The 19,535-nt window shown below is 45.5% G+C and overlaps 1 protein-coding gene across 1 annotated transcript in view; it reads right to left on the bottom strand.

Moving 5' to 3' along the window:
- The window catches only part of b3glcta (beta 3-glucosyltransferase a), a 456,351-nt gene that overhangs the window by 307,997 nt on the left and 128,819 nt on the right, over positions 1 to 19,535 (bottom strand). Inside the window, exon 4 of the mRNA XM_060943556.1 lies at positions 18,917 to 18,956. Within this exon, the coding sequence (XP_060799539.1) occupies positions 18,917 to 18,956 (40 nt within the window). The remainder of the gene's footprint in view (positions 1 to 18,916; positions 18,957 to 19,535) is intronic.

Genomic DNA, 19,535 nt, shown 5'->3' with positions numbered 1-19,535 from the left:
ACTTCCCCACTCGCATCTGCATCACAGCGTGCCTTGCCAGATGGTAGTAGGTACCATTTTTTATGATGGTCTTTGGTTCTACTCGCGATCTCCCAGTCGAGAGGCGGACACCCCAACCACTAGGCCAACCCATGGTCTACCTCAACATCAGCAAAATGAAGGAGATGATTGGGGACTACAGGGGGCTGCAGGAGGATGGCCCTTCCTTCTTATACATTGGTGGGGCTGCTGTGGAAAGAGTTAGGCGTGTCAAGTTCTTCTGTGTACACCTCATCAATGACCTGACCCCTTCACACTAAGACAGTGAAATCTGCTCATCAGTGACTTCCTACGGAGGCTCAGGATGTTTCCTGAAAAATCCTGAGCAACTTCTACAAATGGGAATTACAGGAACAGCTAAACTCATTAGCTGAGTTTAGCTAGGGGCAGCTGTGGCATGAAGGTTAGAGAAAAGCAGCCTTGGGCCCAAAGGGTGGCCGGGGTGATTCCAGCAGGAAAAACTTTGAGCGAATGAACAGCACTTTCCATGACTTTAGTGCCCTTGAGCAAGGCACCTAACCCCTAACCACTCCCCAGGTGCTGTAGCATAGCTTCCCATTGCTCTGGGTGTGTGTGCATGTGCTCATTGCTCACTTGTATGTGCATGTGTTCACTGCTTCAGATGGGTTAAATGCAGAGGAGGAATTTCGCTGTGCTTGAGTGTACATGTGACGACTACTTCATTATTGGCAAACTCCCAGCCTTACAGGACAGCTTCCACATGTACAGTAATGTCTGAGGAAGGCTCACAAAAATCATCACGGACTGCAATCCCTCAGCACAATGTTTACCAGACTGCCATCAGGCAGATGGTGTCATGGAATTAAATCCAGAACTAGCAGGCTGAAGAACAGTTTCTACCTGCAAGCCATCAGGATCCTGAATAAAATATAATCCAGTCATTACTCCTTCTTCCACTCTTTCACCTATGGCTCCACTACTCCCACACACTGGTCTCTTCACTGACAGCTCAAGGACATTCATGGACAATCTCTTCACATGTTTCTGTCATGTTTGGGTTGCAATGTGTCTTAAGGGCACTGTTACCATTTTACTGCCACTAAGGGCCAAGTCCTGTCTCTATGCAATATACTGATTATATTTATTACACACTACAGATACTGCTACATCTAAATTAATTGTCTTTTTTATTTTGAAATGCTTTGTATTTTCATCTGGTTTTTATACTCACCTTTGTCTTTAGTGAACAGTTCAGATCCTACAACGGCACACGGGTATTATTTATTTTCTTACCTTTTGCACTCTTTTTCACGTACTGTGACTGCACATACAGTACTAGGCACCCTGCCCCCCCAATACAAACTTTGTTCTAGATTTCTATTTTATGACTTCTACATTATCAAGTCAATACAAAAACATTTTCGAGTTCCAAATGTTCATTTTCCAGCATAAAATTAAATGTTACAGGAAAAAAAAAATGTTTATATCTGAGCATCATATTCCATAAGAGAGCACTTTTCAGATTAAAAAAGAAAACATAATGAAGGCTACTGGGTTTTGGTGCAAAATGAAAAAGCGAGTGTGACAAAGTGTCCAGAAGAACTGTGGCTGGTTCTGTAAGATACTCAGAAAAACCTACAGCTCATTTCTTCGCCCGTGATGCAGTAAACAGGGCGAGGTTTTGTAAATCAGTGCGGTTTGTTTGTGTGTCTGTCTGTTAACAATCTAGCATCTAGATGGTTGTACCAATTAACTTCAAATTTTCAGGGTAGGTAGGCAATGTAGATTACCTGATTAAATTTTGGGGGGTAATCAGGTCAAAGTGAAGGTCAAGGTCACTGGAAAGGTCAACCTTTCGGTCAAAATAACACTTTCCATTTTCACTCAAAAACGGTTGATGATAGACAGATGTTTACGATTATGAGCATATACCGTACAAACTTCCATATGGCCTTGCATTTGGCACCATGATCTTTGACCTTACAGTAAGTGACCGTGAAAGGTCAAACTCAAGGTCACGGATTTTCAGAGGGTTGTAACTTGAAAACAGTTGATGGTAGATGGATTACCATTATCAACTTCTAGGAAGTGCCATATGGGCTTTCATTTAGCACCATGATCTTTGACCTTGAGTGACCCTGAAATGTCAAACTGAAGGTCATGGATTTTCAAAGGGCTATAACTTTAAAATGGTTCATGATAGCCAGATGTTTACCATTATCAACATATAAGAAGTCCCATATGGGCTTTCAGTTGCCGCCATGATCTTTGACCTTGAAATATCAAACTCAAGGTCATGGATTTTCATAGGACTATAACCTGACAGCTGATGATTAAGAAATATTACCGTTATCAACATATAGGTATAAAATAAGTGCTGTTGGGCGAGGTTTGTTTTGCCTGGCAACACTTGTTTCCTTATAAAACTGCATTCACTGTACCAGAGACTACCCTTTTTTTTTTTTTAAAGCAAAAGGTAATCTCATACCAAATATTGACTTTGTTTCATTTATTATTCCTTACTGCTGTTTACAGTATTTTTTTTTTACATTGAAACATTTAATGTCATTTTAAGCCATTTTTGAGCTACAGCATTTCTTTACATGTGCCTAAGACTTTTGCACAGGACTGTATTTCAGTGTTTACATTTAAGACACTGTGAGGACATAGAGGGGCTGACACACTGTCTGACGGATTACCTCAACTTCTGTGCAGACATGGTCTTCCCCGCTAAGACTGTACGGTGTTACCCTAATAACAAACCATGGGTAAAGGCCAATTTATGCTGACAACACCCCATTTTACTCATTAATAGGTTTTTCTGTATTTTGTCTATTGTGTACATTATAGAATACTAAAGGCCAATTTATGCTGACAACCCAGTCCTCGCAGATGGCGTTGCAGATGGCGTCTGCAAAGCCCCCCCCCTCGCAGACACTCTGCGTGCACCTCCCAAAAATTGTGACCACCGCAGACAGCATTGCAGACAAGAGGGCTCTGATTGGTCCACTCTACATCTGCTGTACACGCACTTCCGCTTCCCTACTTTACCGGTTTGGTTTGTTTTCACGACCGCCATTTTTAAAAACACGAGCGAAGATGGAGCAGCACGAAGAGCGGTTGATCGAGGAAGTGAGGAAGTACGTACATCTATACGACTCCAGTTCTAGTCATTATAAGTAACCGGAGGATAAACACTCCACTAACCACACCCACCAACTACTCCTAGCGATTTCGCGACTTCACGCCCCCTTGCGTTGTGGCGGTGAATAACATCGCACACGCCTATTACTCCCCGCTCAACGATAAATTACAACTGTCTGCGAAAAGCTATCTGCGAAAGCCTTGTTGCAAGAGCATGCAGAGGTCTTAACACAGGAAGTCAAAGCTGTCCTCAACAGGACGAAGGCCACCTTCAGGAGCAGGGATAGGGAGGCGATGAAAGCAGCACAGCAGGAGGTGAAACGCTGTGTGAGGGAAGCTAAGGAAAGCTACAGGAAAAAGGTGGAGCAGAAGCTGAAGGAGAACAGCACGAGGGAGGTCTGGGAAGGTGTGAAAACCATCACAGGCCACAACACAAAGACCAGAGTCGTTGAGGGAACAGTGAAGAGGGCAAACGAGCTGAATGACTTCTTCAACTAGTTCAACCAGCCCATGTCCCCCCCACCCTCCCCCTCACTGCAGCCATCTCTTCTTCTTCCCTCAACATACCTCCCCCCAGTCATCGCAGCAGCCCCCTCCTCCCCCTCCTCAACACAGACTCCTCCATGCATCACTGCAGACCAGGTCAGAGGTCAACTGAGGAAGCTTCACCCCAGGAAAGCAGCAGGCCCAGACAAGGTGTGTCCCCGACTACTGAAGACCTGCGCTGCTGAACTGGGTGAACCACTCCAATGCATCTTCAACCTCAGCCTGCAGCTGGGGAGAGTGCCCATCCTCTGGAAGACATCATGCATCATTCCAGTTCCCAAGAAGAACTGGCACAGCGAGCTGAATGACTTCTGACCAGTGGCACTCACTTCACATCTGATGAAGACATTTCAGCGGCTCTTCCTCAGCCTCCTCAGACCCCAGGTGCAACATGCCCAGGACTGTCTGCAGTTTGCGTACCGGGCAGGTGTTGGTGTGGAAGACGCCATCCTCTACCTGCCAGTCTTATTATATCATCGAATAGTTTAAAACTATGGACAAACTATTGAACATCATGGACGATGCCAGTCACCCTCTGCACACCGTCATCAGCAACCAGAGGAGCCTGTTCAGTGACAGAATGCTCCTTCCCAAGTGCAGGACGAACAGACTTAAAAACTCCTTTGTCCCTCATGCCATCAGACTGTACAACTCCTCTCTGGGGGGGGGGGGGGAGGAGGAGGGGGAACAGGAGGACAGAGGACGGGAAGGAGCAGTAGCCTAGCCTGACAAAAAGCAATACTGGACAATGTGCAATATAAATGTGCAATATAATGTGCAATACCTCTCCTGCTGGACTTTTTTTTTCCCCATATCTTATTCTTTTTTATATTTCTATATGTAAATACTTAATTTAATTTATCTAGAAGTTCTCTCTATTTTCTATTCTCTGTTTATCCTGTAATGATGCTGCTGGAATTTTAATTTCCCTGAGGGAACCCTCCCAAAGGGATCAATAAAGTTCTATCTAATCTAATCTAAGATCTGCACTTTATTTACAGGACCAGTCAAAGGTTTGTACACACTTACCCACGACTATGAATGAGTAGGTGTCCAAACTTTTATTTGGTACTGTACATATAAACTAGACATACAAGTTTTAAATTATTTTGGATTTTCTGAAATCATCACGGGGTCAAAACTATACATACAGGGTCCAAAATATCCATACAACACACCTAATATTTACTTAAAATGCCCCTTAGCAAGTTTCACCCTGGTCAGATACTTTTCGTGGCCCTCAGTAAGCTTCTGACAGAATTCTAGTTGGACATTTAACCATTTGTTTTGGCAAAATTGGTAGTTCAATTCAATGTGTGTTCCTTGGCACTGACCCGACTAATTTTGATAGGGTTGAGGTCAGTACTTGTTTAAGCCTGCGTTATCATTCCACAGCCAGCTTTGATGTGTGTTTTGGGTCAGTGATCTGTTGGAACACCCAATTGTGTCCAAGTTTCTGATGGTTTGAGGTTATGTTGAAGAATTCTGAGGTAGTCCTCCTCCTTTATTATTCCATCCACTTTGTGCAATAAGCCAGTTCCACTGGCAGCAAAACAGCCCCAGTATATTATTCTACCACCACCATGCTCAACAGTTGATAGAGTTCTTCTGTAACTCTAGTCATTGTGGCCGAACAACTCAATATTTGTCTCATTCAATCAAAATGTTCCTCCAGAAGGCTTTTTCTTTGTTCATGTCATCAGCTGCAAACTTTATTAAAGTTTGAAGGTGTAAATTTAGAAATATGGGCTTCTTTCTTGCCCCTCAGTCCATGGCACTGAAAAACTCCCTAGACTGTTGATAATCTTGCAGCAGCTTCCAGTTCACGGCAGGCCTGTGCTTTTGTGGTTCCTGGCCATCAGAACCAATTTCCTCTCAGCTGATGGTGACAGTTTGGGTCTTCTTCCAGCAAAGTGCCTTGGCAAAGTGGCTACACCTCCCGATAACTTGTACTGACATACAAATGTTTGAACAGATTATCTTGGAGTCTGCAGTTGTTTAGAAATGGCTCCAGGAGACATTCCAGAGTTGTGTCAATCTATGATTCTCTATCTCAGATTTGCACTGTCCCTTTGTACTGTGCAGGGTTCTCCAGAAAATCTGAAGTAGTCGGCTTAAAAAAAATAAATAAATAAAAATAAAAAAGTAGTAGGTGGCTCTGGAAAGGCACGCAAATGCTAAGGGGGTCTGGGGCATGCCCCCCCAGAAAATTTTTAAATTTACATGCCTTCTGGTGGCTTCTGGTGCATTCTCAGCTCATAAATTACTAATCATTTCCCTATAAATGACTTGCAAAACATGTATGAAATTTCCCTCCAGATGTGTGTGTGCTTGGCTTTCTCAGTTATCCTCTGTAGTACGCTGCCTGGCTCTGTAACATAACTACATACGCTACGGCCTGGTCATGTGGTCCGGCTCAGCCAATCAGAGCGCGAGAATCAATCAACAAATATGGTGTTGCTTCCAGTCATGCTAGACCTAAATCGAAGACAATTTCATGGTGGAATAATTGGATTTGCAGCAAATTATGGGCAGCAGAGACAATAGAAACTTCTTGAACACTGAAAGGCAAGGTTTTTTTTTTTTTTCCTGGGCTCAAGCAGCTGGTGCAGACTGACTGTGTGTTGGTCAATCAAACCCTTTTTTATGTTAGCGCAGAGAAGATACCAGCTGTTGTCAAGTATGATCACTAACAGGAAGTTAAGAGGCCTTGGCAAGTTAAAAGACATTTTGGAACTTTTAGCATAACTGAAATAATAATTTAAGTGGGTGTATGGATATTTTTGACCCTGGATGTATAATTTTGACTGTTGATTTCAGAATACCAAAAATAAATTAAAACTCGTGCACCAAATTTTGTTTGTTCTTTTCTTTTCTATGAAAGATGTATGTTGTACTGAATCGTAGAAAGTGGTTATCTGTGTTATTGTAGCATTTTCTGGCTGCTAGAACCATCCGGGCTTTTCTCTGTGGACCTCTCTCATTAGCAATGCATTTCCATCAGCAGAACTGATGCTCACTGCCTTCACACTGTCAATGTCATGCTTTGATCACATGTTGATGAATAGCTCCGTGACGAAGAGACATGGACAAAATCATAACAAATCAAGTTTGTAATCAGATATCAGCTGTCTGCTTTACACCTGTTCTGTATTTGAAACAATCTTGAAATGCAATTTCTCCGTTTTCCCTTTTCAAATGCTCTAAAAGTATGTCAACACTTGTCAACATGCCAAAAACACTTCATCACTTTTTCCCAGGCTATATGAAATGATCATAATAACCATGGACCTGTAACTAATTACACAGATATGTGAGGTCTCCGAGTGTATTTTTTTTTTTTTACAGAACCATTTTTATCTTTCAGCTGGAACACTCGACATTCTGAATAACATCTTGGCACGTTTCATAAATGGTAGTCATTAGTGTTCTTGACACAGTATCTCCTTCTGATGAAGATGACTTGCTGTCCTTGATCATTTCCTCTGCATGAAAAGTTTTGAAGATCAGCCATCACTTTTAATCAAGCAGAAGAGAAATGAGACAAACATGCTCTCCTCATTTACAAAATTCAATTTCATGTCCATGCATAATTAAAACCATCACTGATGCCATGACAAACAGTTTATCCTCTCTCATCTTTCTCATTTTCCTCTTCCTGTGTCTTTTCACTTACTCTCGTAATTACACTCTCCTGGGCTCCATGGGCTTCTGCAGTAGGGAAATTAAATGGGAAAAAAATTAAGCCCTGATGAGCTGCTTTGTCCACTTAGACTCATGCTAGCCCCCATTTGCATCGATACAATATACTTTGAGAGGGAAAAAAAGATATATATTGCTCAAGCACACAGAATCTGGTCCATTGTTGTCTACAGTTAAGAACTATGAAGAAATGAGATGAAAAAATTATATCAGGAATCTTTATTATCATACAGATCTTGCTTTCTGTACTGTGGACTCTGTTTATTCAATTATCATATTTCTCAACACTGTCAGAAATAGGGGCACAGTAGGAGTCCATTTCTGTCTCCCAAGGTACGGTCTACACTAATATACCCCCTAGGGATCATTATTGGACCTCTCGGTAATTATGTGTACCTTTTTAGGGCCAAGAAGGTACATATATGTTCTGAAGCAGTATATAAAGGGTACAAATAAAGTACCTTAGAGGGAGCTGTCCCAGTGACAAGCCATTGTACCCCTAAAGGTACAATAACATACTTTATTTTCTGAGAGTGAAGGAAAAATGGAAAATAAAAAAGCAGGACTTCTTTTTATTATCATCACAATTTTAGAATAGAATAGAACGCCTTGATCATCACTGCACAACGAAATTTTAGTTCATCATAGGAGAGCAAAGCTGCTGCGTACGTGTGCACCGCCACTCTGGGGCACTTCAGCCCAAGGCCGTCCCATGTTAACCTAAGTGAATGTCTTTGGACTATGAGGGACACCGAAACACCCAGACGAAACCCACGCAGACAACATGCAAACTCCACGCAGAAAGGCTCCTGTCGACCATCGGGCTTGAACCCAGAACCTTCTTGCTGTGAGGTGACAGTACTAACCACTATACCATCGTGCCACCCAGTTATTTGAGTTTATGGAGCAGACGTAGTTACTGACTTGCCTTCATGAAAATGACTTTTCGAAAGACTTTTTCAAACTGTCCAGACTTTCTATGTTTCTAGTTTTCCTGCTACTATTAAATGTCATGAAAAGCAAAACCATGAAATGTACTTTGAAAATGTGACACTGTTGGTGGAAAAATTAAGGGTGTTTCTGAAGACAGCAAATATTTAAATAATAGCGGCTGGCGTTGAGTGGTAGAGCGTGCATGTGCACGCATATATATATATATATATATATATATATATATATATATATATATATATATATATATATTTATTTATTCAGGGTGGTAGTGGTTAACACTGTCACCTCACAGCAAGAAGGTTCTGGGTTCAAGCCCAGTGGCCGGCGCGGGCCTTTCTGTGTGGAGCTTGCATGTTCTCCCCGTGTCTGTGTGGGTTTCCTCCGGGTGCTCCAGTTTCCCCCCACAGTCCAAAGACATGCAGGTTAGGCTAATTGGTGTCTCTAAATTGACCGTAGGTGTGAATGGGAGTATAAATGGTTGTTTGTCTCTATGTGTCAGCCCTGTGATGACCTGGCGACTTGTCCAGGGTGTACCCCGCCTCTCGCCCATAGTCAGCTGGGATAGGCTCCAGCTTGCCTGTGACCCTGTAGAACAGGATAAGAGGCTACAGATGATGGATGGATGGATATAAGGTCAGATATATACTGTATTCTGATATAGTATAAGGTCAGAGCCGCCTGTATTTCCTCAGAAGGTCCTTTAACATCTGCAGGAAACTCCTGTGGATGTTCTATCCGTCTGTGGTTGCCAGTGTCCTGTTTTACACTGTGGTGTGCTGAGGGGAGGGGGGGGGCAGCAGCACATCCAAGAAGGACACATCCAGGCTGGACAAACTGATCAGGCGGGCCGGCTCTGTGGTCGGCATGAAGCTGGACTCTCTGGTGATGGTGGCAGAGAAGAGGTCTAGGGACAAACTATTGAACATCATGGACGATGCTAGTCACCCTCTGCACACTGTCATCAGCAACCGGAGGAGCCTGTTCAGTGACAGAATGCTCCTTCCCAAGTGCAGGACGAACAGACTCAAAAACTCCTTTGTCCCTCATGCCATCAGACTGTACAACTCCTCTCTGGGGGGGGGGGGGGGGGGGGGGGGTAGTAACAGGAGGACAGAGGATGGGAAGGAGCAGTAGCCTAGCCTGACAATAAGCAATACTGGACAATGTGCAATATCTCTCCTGCTGCCCCCCCCCTTCCTCAAATCTTATTCTTTTTATATTTTTATATGTAAATACTTAATTTATTTTAATTTATCGAGAAGTTTTCCTCTATTTCTTTTCTCTGTTTATCTGTAATGATGCTGCTGGAACCTTAATTTCCCTGAGGGAACCCTCCCAAAGGGATCAATAAAGTCTAGTCTAGTCTAGTCTAATCTAAAAGACTCAGATCTTTCAATGTCTCCAGAATCGTGCTACAGACATTTTATCACTCTGTGGTGGCCAGCGTCATTTTCAATGCTGTGGTGTGCTGGGGCAGCAGGGTGAAAGCAGCTAATGCCAACAGACTCAACAAGCTCATCAAGAAAGCTGGGTCTATCCTGGGAGTGGAACTGGAGTCATTGGTGGAGGTGTCAAAGAGGAGGATGCTGAGGAAACTTCTCAATATTATGGACAATCCCTCCAACCCCCTGCATGATACTATGGTGTCACATCAGAGCACCTTCAGTGGGAGACTGAGGCTGCCGAGGAACAACACAGAACGCCACAGGAGATCTTTCCTACCAGTGGCCATCAAACTGTATAACTCCTCCCCCTTCTGCAAGATGGACAGCTGATCAATCACGACAATAATCCCTATATCACGTGCAATATTCTGAGTGGTCATGTGCAATAATGCTTTTCACAACACCATGTACAGTATTGTTTTCCCCAGCATATGTGCAATATTTACTTTCACCATTAGGTTAGTCTCTTACATAACTTACCTTATTTCTACTGTTAGAATGCTCACCACCGAGGCACAGGTTTTTGCATTTTCTATTCCCCTGATGTAACTTACAGTATTTCTATTAGGCACTGTTTTTAGGCATTTATTTCTTGCACAGGTTCTTATTACGTACAGTTTTGTTTTTTTCCCCTCCAACTTGTATTGTTATATTTTAACTTGTACTGTATTGTTCTGGAGCGACTTCTGGAACAAGAATTTCCCTCAGGATTAATAAAGTTTTATCTTGTGTTACATTCCATTCAGCTAGCATGATACTGAATGAGCCGAAGACGAGTTGCTGAATGGAATATATCTGATATACCATGAAAAAAAAAGCCAGCCAATATTATTATTATTATACATACGCATTCCTTTCAGGTGTCCAACGCGTCTTTCTGTTTCAAAATACTCTCAAAATCTTCTGTATTTAACAAAGCAAACCTGGCGGCCATGTTTGATAACAAATTGTCACAGTCACTCGCTAGCACGCAAGTTTTACATCTCTGACGTGTGACGTCATGTTGTCTTGACAACCATGCAAGATCGTAAACCATATTCAATGCTCATTCTCCATTGGGTAGAGTGACGTCGTATATGTAGTTGTAGCAGCGGGGGCGTGGTCAAGTGTCAGTCTGTGAACGGAGGGCGGAGTCAGGGAAGGTAAGCGGCAGAATCACTACACCTGATGTTAGTTAACCTGTGTTTGTGTGTCTTGCCCAGTGACCGCGCCCTATAAAAGGAGAGAGAGCGAGCAGAGGACAGGAGCTCTTGCCCCAAACAGACAACTGATGTGTGTGCGCACGCGCAAGTGTCTGTGTGGCTGGGAGTTTGTGGATGACTGAAAAGTGTCACAATAAAGAGTTTTTGTAACGCAGTTCTGGCCTGCCGTACTTCTGTGCTCCACCCACCCGCTCTAAGTACTACAGTGGTGCCGAAACCCGGGACAGGAGCACAGAGAAGAACAGCCCCATGGAGTCCTCCCCCTTCGCAGACCTGATCCATGCCCTCGCCATGGCCCAACAGAGCCAGCACCAGGCGCTGGTCGACCTCCAAAAGGAGCAAGCGCAAAGGTTCGAGGCCCTGGTGCTGGCGAAACAGGAAGCTCGTCAGGCGTTCCAGCACCTCCTCATGTTGGAGGGATCCACCACCTCCACAGGCCCTCCCCACCTCACCCTAACGAAGATGGGCCCGCACGATGACCCCGAGGCCTTCCTAGCGCTCTTCGAGCAAGCAGCAGAGGCCTGGGGCTGGCCGGTGGAAGAGCGTGCGGCGCACCTCCTCCCCCTGCTAATGGGTGAGGCGCAGCTGGCCACGCTACAGCTCCCTGCCGACAGCCGGCTGGTCTACGCAGACCTGCGCCGGGCCATCCTCCAGCGTGTGGGGCGCAACCCAGAACAACAACGCCAGTGCTTCTGCGCTCTATGCCTTGAGGAGGTCAGCCGCCCGTTGGCGTTTGTCCAGCAACTCCAGGACGCCTGCCAGCGGTGGCTGAGGGCTGACAACCGCGATGCCGAGGGAATCGTCGACCTGGTGGCACTGGAGCAGTTCATCGCCTGACTTCCTGAAGGGACCGCGGAGTGGGTCCAGTGCCATCGCCCGGCGTCGCTGGATCAGGCCATTGAGTTGGCAGAGGATCATTTGGCGGCTGTTCCCATGGCAGGATCGCAGATCTCCTCTTCTCTCTCTCTCTCCCACTCCCCTTCTGTGTCTCATCCTCGCCCCGTTCCCCCACTGCAGAGGCGGGGGCTGGCTCCACCCCAGCTGGCCCACCGCACCCGCGGTGCCCTCCCGTTTCCCGCTTCCGTGTTTGTCTCTCCCCCCTCCTCAGGAGAGTGAGCCCCAGAGCGCCGGTGCAGAGAGAGAGAGCCTGGGCCGGTTTGCTGGCGCTGCGGGGAGCCGGGGCACCTCCAGCATCAGTGCTCGGCCAGGGAGGTGGGCACGGTGGTCCGGATCCCCGATGCACCAGGAACTGCCCTCGATCGGACCGGAGCGTATCGCATACCAGTGAGTGTCCAAGGGGATACATATCAGGCTTTGGTGGACTCTGGCTGTAATCAGACCTCAATCCACGAAAGCCTGGTGCAAGATGAGGCATTGGGGGGAGCACAATTGGTGAAGGTGTTGTGTGTGCACGGGGATGTTCACAACTACCCTTTAGTGTCGGTCCACATTCTATTTCGAGGGGAAAAATTTAGTGTAAAGGCGGCGGTTAATCCTCGCCTTACCCACTCGATAATTTTGGGGACTGATTGGCCGGGATTTCGGGAGTTAATGAGTCATTTAGTGAAGAGTGGGTCCTGCCATCGTTTAGCAGGGGGAGGTCCCGGTGTGGCAGCTGTCACAGAGCTGTCTACGTCATCACCACGTCAGAGTGAAGAGCAGCAGGCTTCTCCTCCCTCTCTCAGGGAATCCCTCGTGGATTTCCCGTTACAGCAGTCGCGAGACGAGACTCTGCGGCATGCGTTTGACCAAGTGAGAGTAATCGATGGTCAATGCTCCAGCCAAACGCCACCCCGTCCTTCCCCTATTTCTCCATTATGAAGGATAGATTATACCGAGTGACGCAGGACACTCAGACTAAGGAAACTATTACACAACTTTTGATCCCAAAGAGCCGCCGGGAATTGGTACAGTATTCCAGGTGGCTCACTTTAATCCCATGGCTGGACACTTGGGGCAGGATAAGACACTAGCCCGAATAATGGCCCGGTTCTATTGGCCAGGGATTCACAGTGATGTCCGTAGGTGGTGTACGGCGTGCCGCAAATGCCAGTCAGTAAATCCAACGGCCATTCCAAAAGCGCCTTTGCGCCCTCTACCATTAATCGAGACCCCATTCAAAAGAATTGGGATGGATCTCGTCGGGCCATTAGATCGGTCAACACGAGGGTATCACTTAGTTTTAGTTCTGGTGGACTATGCAACGTGATACCAGGAAGCAGTGCCTCTTCGCAATATCTCAGCACGCAGTATTGCGGAAGTGCTCTTCCATGTCATCTCCCGAGTCAGAATCCCCAAAGAGATTCTGACTGATCAAGGCACTACGTTTATGTCACGCACACTGAGCGAACCGTATGGGTTACTGGGAATTAAGCCGATCCACACCAGCGTTTATCACCCACAAACAGACGGTTTAGTCGAACGGTTTAATCGCACCCTCAAAAATATGATTAAAAAATTCGTAAGCAAGGACGCACGCAACTGGGATAAATGGCTCGAACCCCTGTTATTCGCAGTGCGAGAGGTCCCACAAGCCTCCACAGGGTTCTCCCCATTCGTATTATTATATGGGTGTAAACCGCGGGGCATTCTAGATATTCTGCGGGAAAATTGGGAGGAGGGACCTTCAACGAGCAAAAATGAAATCCAATACGCTATTGACCTGTGCGCAAAACTCCACACACTCACACACCTAACCCAGGAGAATTTGCAGCAGGCCCAAGAATGGCAAGTCCGCCTGTACGACTGGGGTACACGCCTTAGGGAGTTCACACCGGGAGATAAAGTACTCGTGCTGTTGCCCATGTCGAGCTCCAAATTGATCGCCAAGTGGCAAGAACCCTTTGAGGTCACACGGCGAGTTGGGGACGTTGACTATGAGGTGAGGTGAACGGACAGGGGTGGGGCGGTACAGATTTACCACCTCAATCTGCAAAAACTTTGGAACGAGGAGGTCCCCGTGGCGTTGGTGTCGTTGGGTCCAGAGAAGGCGGAGCTGGGGCCGGAGGTTCAAAAGGGAACATTGACTACCACTCCGGTCCCCTGTGGAGACCACCTCTCCTTGACCTAACTCACGGAGGTTGCCCAGTTGCAAGCCAAATTTTCAGACATGTTCTCACCCCTGCCTGGCCGAACCCGCCTCATAGAGCACCACATTGAGACACCCCCGGGGGTGGTAGTGCGCAGCCACCCTTACAGGCTCCCTGAACACAAGAAAAAGGTGGTTCGGGAAGAACTCGAGGCCATGCTCGACATAGGCATCGTCAAGGAGTCCCACAGTGACTGGAGCAGCCCAGTGGTCTTGGTCCCCAAGGCCGATGGGTCGGTCCGGTTCTGTGTGGACTATAGAAAAGTAAACGCGGTGTCTAAATTCGATGCATACCCAATGCCTTGTATTGATGAGTTGCTTGATCGACTAGGCACGGCTAGGTTTTATTCGACACTGGATTTGACAAAGGGATATTGGCAGGTCCCCTTGACTCCATTATCCCGAGAGAAAACAGCCTTTTCCACACCGTTTGGCTTACACCAGTTTGTCACACTTCCTTTTGGGCTGTTTGGGGCGCCCGCTACGTTCCAGCGGCTTATGGATAGGGTCCTCCGCCCCCACGCCACCTACACGGCCGCATACCTGGATGACATTATAATCTATAGTAATGACTGGTCGCGGCATTTGCAACATCTAAGGGCCGTCCTTAGGTCGCCGAGGCGAGCGGGTCTCACAGCCAACCCGAAGAAGTGTGCGATTGGGCGGGTGGAAGTACAGTATCTGGGCTTCCACTTGGGCAATGGGCAGGTGCATCCCCAAATTAATAAGACAGTAGCGATTGCGGCCTGCCCGAGGCCCAAGACCAAAAAGGGGGTGTGAGAGTTCCTGGGGCTGGCTGGCTACTATCGTAGGTTTATACCTAATTATTCGGACGTCACCAGCCCGCTGACTGATCTCACTAAAAAGGGGGCACCAGATCCAGTCCAGTGGATGGAGCAATGCCAGCAGGCTTTCTCAGAGGTAAAGGCTGCACTGTGCGGGGGGCCACTGTTATACTCCCCTGACTTCACTCTCCCCTTTGTTTTGCAGACGAACGCGTCGGACAGGGGGCTGCTTTGTCCCAGGAGGTGGAGGGGGAGGATTGTCCTGTGCTGTACATCAGCAGAAAGCTGTTGGTGCAGGAGGGCCGCTATAGCACTATAGAGGAAGAGTGCCTTGCCATCAAGTGGGCGGTCCTCGCCCTCCGCTACTACCTACTGGGATGCCCTTTCACCCTCTGTTCGGACCATGCGCCCCTCCAGTGGCTCCACCGCATGAAGGATGCCAACACGCGGATCACCCGTTGATATCTGGCACTCCAGCCGTTTAAGTTCAAGGTGATCCACAGGCCGGGGGTGCAGATGGTCGTGGCAGACTTTCTCTCCCGTGGGGGGGGGTCGGCTGCAGGCCGGATGGCTCCCCGGCCTGAGTCGGGCGGTGGGGGTATGTGGCAGCGGGGGCATGGTCAAGTGTCAGTCTGTAAACGGAGGGCAGAGTCAGGGAAGGTAAGTGGCAGAATCACGACACCTGATGTTAGTTAACCTGTGTTTGCATGTCTTCCCCAGTGACTGTGCCCTATAAAAGGAGAGAGAGAGCAGAGGACAGGAGTTCTCTCCCCAACCAGACAACTGATGTGTGTGTGCGTGTCTGTGTGGCTGAGAGTTTGTGGACGACTGAAAAGTGTCACAATAAAGAGTTTTTGTAACTCAGTTCTGGCCTGCCGTACTTCTGTGCTCCACCCACCCGCTCTAAGTACTACAGTAGGATAAGCTATATGCTAACAATATTGCATGCTATCAAACCAAATGAACGAAACCTGCTAGAAAGGAATAGAATACATGTTTTTATTCCATTGAAAAAGTGTCCTCTCTGTACAGTGTCTTGCAAAAGTATTCATCCCCCTTGGTGTTTGTCCTGTTTTGTCGCATTACAAGCTGGAATTAAAATGGATTTCTGGAGTGTTAGCACCATTTGATTTACACAACATGCCTACCACTTCAAAGGTGACAATTCTTGTTTTATTGTGACACAAACAATAACTAAGATGAAAAAACAGAAATCTGGAGTGTGCATAGGTATTCAACCCCCCAAAGTCAATACTTTGTAGAGCCACATTTTGCTGCAATTACAGCTGCAAGTCTCTTGGGGTATGTCTCTATTACAGTAGATTAGCACATATAGACATTGAGATTTTTGCCCATTCTTCAAGGCAAAGCTGCTCCAACTCTTTCAAGTTAGATGGGTTGTGTTGGTGTATAGCAATCTTCAAGTTATGCCACAGATTCTATATTGGATTGAGGTCTGGGTTTTGATTAGGTCATTCCAAGACATTTAAATGTTTCCCTTTAAACCACTCCAATGTAGCTTTAGCAGTATGTTTAGGGTCCTTGTCCTGCTGGAACGTGAACCTTCGTCCCAGTCTCAAACCTCTGGGTGACCCAAATAGGTTTTCCTCCACCTGTATTTAGTGCCATCCATCTTTCCTTCAGTCCTGACCAGCTTTCCTGTCCCTGCAGATGAAAAATATCCCCACAGCATGACGCTGCCACCACCATGCTTCACTGTTGGAATGGTGTTCTCAGGGTGTTGGGTTTGCGCCACACATGGCATTTCCCATGATTGCCAAAAAGATCAATTTTAGTCTCATTTGACCACAGAATCTTCTCCCATGTGTTTGGGGAGTCTGCCACATGCTTTAGGGCAACTCCAAATGTGTTTTCGTAAGCAATGGCTTTTTTTCTGGCTACTCTTCCATAAAGCCCCACTCTGTGGAATGTACAGCTTAAAGTGGACCTATGCACAGATACTCCACTCCCATCTCCGCTGTGGATCTTTGCAGCTCCTTCAGTGTTATCTTTGGTGTCTTTGTTGCATCTCTGATTCATGCCCTCCTTGCCCGGTCTGAGAGTTTTGGTGGATGGTCTTCTCTTGTCAGGTTTGTAGTGGTGCCATATTGGTGGTGGTGACATCATCGTAACTGCAGATTTGTTTATCTGGACGAGCTTTGTGTTTAACAACAACCGGCACAAGTGTACGTGAGTGATCGTAAGTCCAATTCAGTAAATGTCTACAAATAAACTTGGAGAAGTTCCATCTAAAAGAACAATGCCAGAGACCTGGAGTGCTTCTGGATGTAATAACAGACATGGAGATAAGCCTGGTTTAACTTTGGCAAGTCCCATGGCTTGCCTGGGACTTGGCAAGCCTGGTTTAACTTTCTGGTGAATCCAAAAAGATGAGAAAAATGGTGAGTTGCAGTTAAACAGGAAGAAAAACATTCCTGTGCGTGTGGAGAACATTTTAGGACAGGTTCGTATGAAAGCTCTGTGCATCTGTTATTTCTCCTAACACTTTTTCTAGCTCAAGGCTATTAATTTATACAAATCCCTTAGATCAGAATCTAACCTTGACATGCTCAAGTTAACATTCAACAAGCCTGCAAGTTAGCATAACATGGACAGAACTTTGGTCTAGATGGTAAAGCTTTTAACAGGTTGCATGTTCTGGCACTACTCAGTCGAGTCTACTGGTACATATACAAAGGTGTCATACTTAGCAGCTCTACTGTACTACAAAAAACATGTCAAACGGCAAATGTATAAATGTTAAAATGTAGATCTGGACCTGGGCTTTGAATGTGATATATTTTATTAGATCTAATGCTTGGCTCAACTAACAGCATGTTTGTTCTCTACTGATAATGTAGACTCGGCTAAACACCATAAAATATGCTAGATCTAGGCCCTGGCTTGTTTATTACTATTAGAAATCCATGTTTGAGCTTCCCTTGGTCATAATAAGGTATTTTTCTTTATCAGGAATTTCCCATAACATTCCAGCACAAAACCTGCCTTGGAATATTAATAGGCATCTGTACTTTTGTCTGCCTTTAGCATCTCCGGTGTATTTAGAAGTCCTAAATACTCAATAGTTCAGGATCGCCAAATAGTTCAGCTTCTGTCGATTTTCACATAATTTTATGTGGATTTGAGACACTAATTTTCACATAGTGTCTCAAATCCGGTAGCTGGTTTGCTAAACACTTTTCAAATGGAATAAATATATTTGTGGGTAAATTATATGGATCTGTGATGCTTGCATGTTTCAGCTTTTGGATGTAATGAGATCTGCTGGTATAAAATAAATTTTGAATTGTTTCAGAAAGTTTGTACTGACTGCAGTTGTCTCGATTTTCATTATTAACTGTCACGGCCATGTCATGTGATAAACAAAAATCGATGACGTCAGTGAAAAGCCCCTATTTATGACAGTGGCGTAAAACTGAATGACAGTTCACAACTGTTGGGGAGCCCTTCCATCCATCCATTATCTGTTGCTGCTTATCCTGTTCTACAGGGTTGCAAGCAAGCTGGAGCCTATCCCAACTGACTATGGGCAAGATGTAGGGTACACCCCGGACAAGTCGGCAGGTTATCGCAGGGCCTGTTGGGGAGCCCAGGAGCCCCCCCCAAAAAATAAAAATTCCACACGTTTTCAGATGTCCCAGACCTGTACAAGAACCTAAATGGAATATTTAATAGTTTTCATATTTTTATATTACATACTTATTAGTAAAATGCCTGGTCTTCACTGATCTATAATACAAAAATGATAAAATTTAAATGTCTTATTTAAAAAAAAAAAAAAGGGGGGGTTTTAAACTCTTGAGCAACAAAATATTGAGTAGGAATGGATAAAAAAAAAAAGTGCCATGATAAGGAAGAATCTCACGTCCTGTCATACATTAAAGCTAGTTATAAGTTGGGCATCGATTTGTTTCATATCAACCATCAAATAAAAATTAAAAATATGCAAATTTGGATCACATAAACCAAAGAAAATATCTGATTTCATTAAAATTATGTGAAAATCGACAGAAGCTCTTGAATACTCACCGAGCTGTCTTTCATGGGGAAGTCTGTCAGTCTCTCGGACCTGAGAAAACAAAACGGGAGGAAAAGCAGACAAGGCATTATTGACTCAGCAGTGTAGAAAAGAAGCAGGAAGTAAACAACACATCCTAATTAGACAAGCACTGCACACCATTCCTTTGGAGAAGCAAATCCCACACATCGAAGAAACAGTGATTAAAACCTGCTGAATGACACGACGCAAAATTGGGAAAGCTAGTGGGAGAAAGATGAGAAGAATAAGAAGCACGAGTATACTGTTTCTTCGTGGCAATACTGAGACCTAATTAAGGATCTCATATATGAAAGCATGTTCTTTATGTTTTGTACTTCAATTATATTTCCAAAAGATCAATGCATTAAGAGTGGATTAAGCTTGTTTGGCTTAATAAACTGTGAGCCACTCTGTCATTAGCTCCCCTAATTGTGTGGTTTTAAAGGCTGGGGCAGGGGTTGCCATAGTTGAGTGTTTGCCTCATTTAGGACATTAAGCCCTTTATTTGATTACAAACTTTGCCACTTCAGTTTGTGCAGGAGACCCACAAGGTTCCTTGCCTTCCCGAGCCCCTGATCACGGACATATTGGGCAACAAAAAAAGAGATC

Source organism: Neoarius graeffei, chromosome 17 (assembly GCF_027579695.1).
Source record: "Neoarius graeffei isolate fNeoGra1 chromosome 17, fNeoGra1.pri, whole genome shotgun sequence".
NCBI lineage: Eukaryota > Metazoa > Chordata > Actinopteri > Siluriformes > Ariidae > Neoarius > Neoarius graeffei.
Note: the sequence above shows the minus strand (reverse complement) of the source record. Positions and strands in the feature narration are given on the sequence as shown.